Source organism: Macaca thibetana, chromosome 11 (genome assembly GCF_024542745.1).
Source record: "Macaca thibetana thibetana isolate TM-01 chromosome 11, ASM2454274v1, whole genome shotgun sequence".
In the NCBI taxonomy this organism is placed as follows: Eukaryota; Metazoa; Chordata; class Mammalia; order Primates; family Cercopithecidae; genus Macaca; species Macaca thibetana.
The window spans coordinates 109,360,337-109,368,386 of NC_065588.1; the positions used below are offsets into that span (position 1 = coordinate 109,360,337).

General features: G+C 54.2%; 1 protein-coding gene across 1 annotated transcript in view; it reads left to right on the top strand.

The window, feature by feature from the left end:
- The window catches only part of CFAP73 (cilia and flagella associated protein 73), a 198,874-nt gene extending 190,860 nt beyond the window's left edge, over positions 1-8,014 (top strand). Inside the window, exons 2-8 of the mRNA XM_050749861.1 lie at positions 5-186; positions 2,197-2,302; positions 3,066-3,170; positions 3,462-3,662; positions 4,664-4,885; positions 5,516-5,674; positions 7,663-8,014. Of these exons, the coding sequence (XP_050605818.1) occupies positions 131-186; positions 2,197-2,302; positions 3,066-3,170; positions 3,462-3,662; positions 4,664-4,885; positions 5,516-5,674; positions 7,663-7,740 (927 nt within the window). The 5' untranslated portion in view covers positions 5-130 and the 3' untranslated portion in view covers positions 7,741-8,014. The remainder of the gene's footprint in view (positions 1-4; positions 187-2,196; positions 2,303-3,065; positions 3,171-3,461; positions 3,663-4,663; positions 4,886-5,515; positions 5,675-7,662) is intronic.
- The last annotated feature ends 36 nt before the right edge of the window (positions 8,015-8,050 follow it).

Below are 8,050 nucleotides of genomic sequence, written 5' to 3' on the forward strand. Positions count from 1 at the left end.
GCCTGCTGGTGGCTGCCTTCTGGGAGAGCTGAGCAGGCTTCCACACCACGCTCCACAGAACCCCCAGGGTCTCCTAGGCTTGTGCAAAACTCCAGCTGGTGGAAAGAAAGCTGGGGCAATTGCCAGAAGGATGGCGGTGCCCTGGGAGGAATATTTCCGACTGGCTTTGCAAGAGAAACTGTCTACGTGAGTGGGACATAGAGGGAGGGAGGGCCAGAAGGAGGGCGGAATGCGTGGGCTGGCCCATCCCTTCTTCCTCGCCTCCTGCGTCCTGGCTTCTTTGGGCAGATCACAGTGGGGTTACTGTCCCCACTTCACAGAGGAGGAAACTGAGGCTCAGGGAGAAACCAAGACATCACCGTGGTCTCAGGGATCGTTCTTGATCCCCCACCCCTACCTGACATCCGGCTGAGATTAAATCATTCAAACCAAGCTGGGAAGGAATTATTCTATGAAATCCTGCTCCCCAATCCACCCCCAAAACTGCATTTTCAGGAGGAACAGAGGAAGCTTGTTCTGTGCCTCCTTCGTGTTCAGCAGCATGGCCTCAAGTCCCAACCTCAGTATTAGCATCTGTAAAATAGGGAGGGGGATTTCCTCCCGGACCATGGCTGGGAAAACCTTGATGATTACACATTAGTCATTCCTTCTGCTCTCCCTTTCTCCCGAGGCGCTGGATTCCAGAACCCCACTGCCTCCTGGGCCTCTCCCTGCAGAGGTATCAGGCATTTTGGGCTTGGCCATAGCAGGGAGCTGGTCTCCCCACCTGACCTGCTCTCCTGCAGACTGCCCTGGCAGTAACATCCTTCTGGTTCCTGGGGTCACCTCTGACCCATTTCTCATCCCCCTCCCCACGCCATCAGTTCTGCTCTCACCTCCCGCCACTGCTGCCCTGCTTGGAACCACACTATCTCTGGAATATCCCGTGGCACCACCACCGGTCTCCTGCAGCTGCCCACTGTCCTTGCTCCTCACAGCAGCCAGAAGGACCCCTCCTCTGCCCAAAACCCCCCGCTCCACTCCCACTTCACTTAGAGTCAAGGCCAAAGTCTCCACTCACCATGGTCCACCGCAGTTGGATTCTCAGCCCCTCCCTGCTCCCAATTCCCATCTTTTCCCTCCTCCCTCCCTCCTCTGCACCCACCCTAGCTGCACCAGGGTCCTAGAATCTGTTCCCTGGAGATGTCCACGTGGCTTGCTCCCTCTTCTCCTCCAGGTGTCTGCTCAGATGCCACCTCCTTCCTGTTGAAAGATTCCTTTAGTCGCTTAATTTTTCATCTCAGTGCCTACCATGTCCTGTCATTCTTTATTATTATTATTATTTATTAGCTTGATTTTCTGTGGCTCCCAGCAGAATGCCAGCTCATGAGGGAACAGGGATTTTTGTCTGTCCTGTTCACAGCTGCACCCCCAGTCCTACAAGGGTGCCTGGCCCAGAGTAGGTGCTCAGGACAATTTGTTCAATGAATGAAGAATTCATCCAGGTTGCAGTGGCTCACGCCTGTAATCCCAGCACTTTGGGATACCAAGGCAGGCGGATCACATGAGGTCAGGAGTTGGAGATCAGCCTGGCCAACAGGGTGAAACTTTGTCTCTACTAAAAATACAAAAATTAGCCAGGCATGGTGGCGTGCACCTGTAATCCCAGCTACTTGGGAGGCTGAGGCAGGAGAATTGCTTGAACCTGGAAGGCGAGAGGTTGCGGTGAGCCAAGCTCGTGCCACTGCACTCCAGCCTGAATGACAGAGCGAGACTCCATCTCAAAAAATATGTAATAATAATAATAATAATAATTCAACCAGATATGGTGGCTTATGCCTGTAATCCCAACATGTTGGGAGGCTGAGGCAGGAGGATTGCTTGAGTCCATGAGTTCAAGACCAGCCTGGGTAATAAAGCGAGACCTCATCTTTACAAAAAAAAAAAAAAAGTTAGCCAGGTGTGGTGGCACACGCCTGCAGTCCCAGCTACTCAGGAGACAAGATGGGAGGATCGCTTAAGCTCAGAAGTGAGCTATGATTATACCACTGCACTCCAGCCTGGGTGACAAAGCAACACCCAAAAACAAGTCTCAAAAAAAAAAAAAAAAATTAAACAGCCAGCAGGTGGCTAATGGGGCACTCCAGACACAGTGGTGAGATGTGGGGCCCTGAAACATGCTTCCTTCACCCCTACCTCCTACTTGAGCCTCTTCAGAAAGCTGCCAGAGCAGGCTGAGGATTACGTCCCACCAGTGCTGCGTCTCCTGGAGAAGAGGCAAGAGCTGGTAGATGCAGACCAGGCCCTGCAGGCCCAGAAGGAGGTGAGCCCCGACTACTGTAATGAGGTGGTGAGCCAGCGGATGGGAAGTGATGGAGCCAATTTATTAGTGACAAGGTCTGAGACAAGTGATTTTACCACTCCAAGCCTTGATTTCCTCATCTGTCAAATGGGGATCAAATGAGACCAGCTGTTGGTGCAAATAAATTTGTGAGCATTGAGTATGTGCTGGGCACTGCATTAAGACCTGGAGGTCTTACAATGGTCCCTGCCCTTGTGGGGCTCACAGTCTGGAGAGGAAAGCAAGTAAGTGTTCAGGTGGTGACTGCTACAGGCAAGAAGCACTGGGCAGGGGTTGTGGGAGCCCAAAAGAAGTCCCTACCTCCCCATGGGGGTGGTCAAGGAGGGCTTTTTGGAGGAAGTAATGTCTTGGGGATTGCTGAAGGGCAAGTCGGCTTATCCAGCAAAGGCGAAAGGGATAAGGAAGGAAAAACAAGCAGAGAAAAACCATACACAAAGACTGGCTGGAAGGCAAGAACCACACACAGGTGGTTAAGCGGCCGGAAGACAGAGTATGGGAGGAGAGAGGGTAAGATGAGGCCTGAGGGAAGCACAGGGACACTGGCATTCGGGGGCTGGAGGAGGGTGTTTCGGCTTCATCCCTGGGTGATGGGAGCCACGGATGGGTTGAGCAGGGAGCAGCCACAGATTAGGGACAACAGGTGGAAGGGGTTAAGTGTGAACCTGAGAGCATGGGAGGACCCGGACCCCCAAACCCACACAGACAACCCACTCCTCACCCCCAGGTGTTCCGCACCAGAATGGCAGCTCTGAAACAGCGCTGGGAACAGCTGGAACAGAAGGAGCGGGAGCTAAAGGGGTCGTTCATCCGCTTTGACAAGTTTTTGCAGGTAGGTGGAGACTCGGGGGGGGCGGGGTCTATGGGTAGCAGCTCACACCCCCATAGGAGCCCGGCAGGTAACAAAAAGAAAAGAAGTGGTTTTCGTCATGCAAAAGGAAACGGCGGGAAACACACGCCGATGAAGAAAAAAAAAAAAAAAAAGCGGGCGGGGGAATTGGGTGAGCCAGGCCTGCTGGCTGCCCCTGGTTTTGCGTGCGAATGTCAGGGCAGGATGGAGGTGCCGAACTCCCCGCCAGCTCCCGATTCCTGAAAATCGCCTTCTCCCCACCTTACTCCCCAGGACTCCGAGGCCCGGCGCAATCGCGCGCTGCGGAGGGCGGCGGAGGAGCGACACCAGGCGAGCCGCCGAGAGGCGGAGGCGCTGCGTCTGCGGACCCAGCTCGAGGAGCTACGGCAGGAACGCGCGCGGCTGCAGCGCCGGCTTAAGCGCCTGGAGCCCTGCGCGCGCCTGCTGGAGCAAGCGCTGGAGCTGCTGCCAGGGGTGAGTCCCGGGAAGAAGGCTGGGAGCTCGGCGCCACCGCGCGGCGCTGAGTGGCTCAGGGACGGCTTCGGCCCGGCGAACTACTGTAGCGCTGAACTACTGGAGTTCTTGGCGGCATGCCAAGAACTATCGCTTATGGAGTGCTCACTGTATGCCAGGGATACGCTTTAGTTTTTGTGGTTGTTAGTTTTGGAGTATTTTTGAGACAGTGTCTCGCTTTGTCACCAGGCTGGAGTGCATTGGCGCGATCACGGCTCACTGCAGCCTCGACTTCCTGGGCTCAAGGGATCCTCTTGCTTCTGCCTACCAAGTAGCTGGGACCACAGGCGCATGCCACCACGCCTGGCTATTTTTAAAATTATTTTTAGTAGAGACAGTGGTCTTGCGATGTTGCCCAGGCTGGTTTCGAACTCCTGGGCTCAAGCGATCCTCCCACCTCAGCTCCCAAAGTGCTGGGATTACAGGTGTGAGCCACCGCCCACGTTTTGTTTTTGAATCCTCCCCAAAGTCCAGTGAAGTGAGTCCTGTTATTGTCAACTGTCAACCCCATTTTACAGCTAGGAAAACTGAAGATTAAGAAAGCTAACTCTGGCCGGGCGCAAGTGGCTCACGCCTGTAATCCCAACACTTTGGGAAGCCAAAGCGGGAGGATTGCTTGAAGCCAGGAATTCGAGACCAGTCTGGGTAACATAGAGTGACTCCTGTCTCTACAAAAAATTAGCCGGGCGTGGTGGCGTGTGACTATAGTCCCAGCTACTCTGGAGCGGAGATGGGAGGATCGCTTGAGCCCAGGAGTTCGAGATGACAGTGAGCTATGATCGCGCCACTGCACTCCACCCCAGGTGACAGAGGGAGACCTTGTCTCTAACAAACGGAGGTTGACATTTAAGTCACTTTCCAGAAAGATTATTCCAATAATAAGGAACGCCGGCGGCCAGATGGGATGGGGAGGGTAGGGGACTGCAGGCCCATGTGAGTCCCTTCCCCGCCCCCAATTCTAGTTCCAAGAGGTCCCGGAACTGGTGGCGCGCTTCGACGGCCTGGCCCAGACACAGGCGGCGCTGAGGCTCAGGGAGCGCGAGCGGCTAGCGGAGCTGGAGGCGGCGCGAGCGCGACTGCAGCAGCTGCGGGACGCCTGGCCGGACGAGGTGCTCGCACAGGGCCAGAGGCGGGCGCAGCTGCAGGAGCGCCTGGAGGCTGCCAGGGAGCGTACGCTGCAGTGGGTACGGCCCGCCCTCCGTCGGGGGCTCTCGGGACCCCAGGCTTCCACAGCCGGGCGGGGAGGAGCGCCAGGGCTGATGAGGACAGATGGGGCAATGCGTACCCCAGAGGGTTCGCTGCACTAAGGAGGGCATCTCAGGCATCACCGAGCCCTTTCGGGCATGAGGCCCCGCCCTATCCGCCGGCACGAGCCTCCTGCAACCCTCTCCCGAGAGCACTTGACTGCCTGACTGGCAGAAGTGGATGGGAAGAATGCCGGGCGCTGTGGCTCATGCCTGTAATCCCAACATTTTGGGAGGCCGAGAGGGACGGATCACCTCAGGTCGTGAGTTCGAGACCAGCCTAGCCAACATGGTAAAACCCTGTCTCTACTAAAAATACAAAAATTAGCCAGGTCCACTGGCAGGCGCCTGTAGTCCCAGCTACTCGGGAGGCTGAAGGAGGAGAATCGCTAGGTCCCAGGAGGCGGTGGTTGCAGTGAGCTGAGATCAGGCCACTGCACTCCAGCCTGGGCAACAAAGCTAGACTCCATCTCAAAAAGAAAAAAAAAAACAAAAAAATGTGGCTGTGAAGAGAGGGCAGCCCGCCTCTGGCCAGTTGCCATAATTGGGAGCAGGGTGGGTGTTCTCCAGGAATCCAAGTGGATTCAGATTCAGAACACAGCAGCGGAGAAGACTCTGCTCCTGGGACGCAGCAGGATGGCCGTCCTCAACCTGTTCCAGCTAGTGTGCCAGCATCAGAGGCAGCCGCCCACCCTGGACGTTGAGGACACGGAGGGACAACTAGAGCAGGTGAGGGCCCCTCTTTATGGCACCGCCAGCCCCCAAACACTCCCTCTTTGGAAAAATCAGGTGCCTAAAACCCCACAGTTAGCAACACCTTCTCTGGGTTAAGCATGGCCCTCTAAGGTCAGAGCCCTTGCCCCAGCCGTGGCTCGATCACCACGCAGGCACCAGGTCTAGGATGGATTCCTGAGTGTGTCTTGGCTCTGACAGTGGCCAGAAGAAAGCCATGTCCCTTTCTGCGATGAAGCTAGACTCTATCTCAAAAAGAAAAAAAAAAAAAAGTGGCTGGTCTCAATGCCCTCCCTCTACCAGGAAGGCCAGGGTTTGTGCTGAGTCCCTCTTTTCTCACAGGATCCAACAGCCCACACATGTGGCAACAACTGTAAAAAATCATGAGGTCCAGACTCACTCTTCATTAATCTCTGGCCCTCTGGTTCCCTGCTTCCTGCACAGAGAGGCCTCAGCTTCCGCAGGGAAGGTGAGGGTGGGGTTAGGTTGAGTTGTGTAGCGTAGAATGTGACATAGGCTTTTTTTTTTTTTAGACAGAGTCTAGCCCTGTGTCACCCAGGCTGGAGTGCAGTGACACGATCTCGGCTCACTGCAACCTCTGCCTCCTGGTGATTCTCCTGCCTCAGCCTCTCAAATAGTTGGGATTACAGGCACACACCACACCTGGCTAATTTTGTATTTTTAGTAGAGATGGGGTTTCACCATGTTGGCCAGGCTGGTCTCAAGCTCCCAACCTCAAGTTATCCTCCCACCTCAGCCTCCCAAAGTGCTAGGATTACAGGTGTGAGCCACCGCACTCAGCATGACATAGGTTTACAATGGAGGGAGATTTCAGACTTCAAACACTTTCTTGTTTCTAGTGGGTATACCCAAAGCGTGGCCCCTTTGAGAAGTGGAGGCAAAGTAAAGGGAGGCATCCCACCTTTTCCCCAACCCATTCCCATTCCTGTTCTGCCCAATGGCCAGGATTCCAACCGAACACCAAGACCTGGATCCTGGGAATCTGCTTCGCCCCTCCTAGTTGGTTGGATGCATCAATGCCACTGTTCTTCCCAGCCTGGCCTGTTACCTGGTTACCATGTGGCACATGAGACTAGCAGAAACACAGGCTTGGCGTAAACAGGAAAAAGTCAGTCCCTTTTCTTTAAGTCCAAGTGGAGTAGTGGAAATTAAGAAGGAACAAAATCTGTAACCGATTGTAATTAATTAGTTGTAAACAACACTGCACTAGGACCAGATCATCTCTTTTCAAAATCAACTCTGCCTGTCAAGGAGAAAGGCTCCATGGAGGGACACTATGCCTTTTCCCACCTCCCCTAACACTCCCTGGCCTCCGGGCCTGGGACTCCCACTGTCCTGCGGCTGCCAGAATTCAGTAACAGCTTCATTTATTCATTGCATTTTCATTATTTTTCCAGTTGCCCCCTAGTTAGGACAAGGGGTAATTATTTTTCTCCATTTTTGGTGGAGATAAAGTTTCCTTCTCAGTTGTTGATACAATGACGAATATGAGGGGAGCCCACAGATGGTTGTAAGTTCACCCTCAAGTCCTAGTTTTTACAATAGATCCATGGCATTCATTAAGTTCATATTCATAAAGAAGTTAATTAAAACACAATAAAGGACGGCCACCCATGGAGATAAGAGTAGATCACAAACCAATGAATATGACTGATCCAGGTACAAGAAAATAAAGCTGATTGATATAAATGAAAATACTAATTGGACAGTGCAGGTGACAGCAGCAAGGAAGCTGTGAAGGTGTCTGCTCACGCAGCAGTTGGGAAGGTTGGCCTGAGGCTTTTAAAACGCAGAACAGTTTAGGATCTCAGTCACCGCCTCTGGGAACCACCATCACTGCTGTTCTTTTAATGAGGGGGTCTCCAGTCCCCACCCTGCCTTTTGGCCTCCCCGCGTGTTGAGGGATGGGGGCTGGACAGTGGCTCTGGGGCTGGGATGTGACTTCGTGTTGGGCTCCCCCCCAGGTGAAGCTGTTCATGCAGGACCTCTCTGCCATGCTGGCTGGCCTGGGTCAGGCTGAGCCTGCGGCCCCTGCCTCCTAGCCCTGACCCAGGTGAGTAGTGGGAGAGGGGATCCCTGAGAGACCCTGAGATAGGAGGGCCCCCATTTCCATTGGTGTGTGTACTGAGTGGCTCTTCCTGAATCTGTTTCCTCATTGGGAAGATGGGAGGGCTGTGCCTGTTCAGAGTGCTGTGGGCCTGCCATGAGGGGCACATAGCAAGCACTCAATAAGTGCATGCCCTGATGAGGAGGTGATGGGAAGGTCAAGGGGCTATGTGTGGGGCAACTGCCTCTAAAATGAGATCAGACCAGGCCCTCCCTGCCAGGGTGGCTGGGGCATGAAAAAAGCTC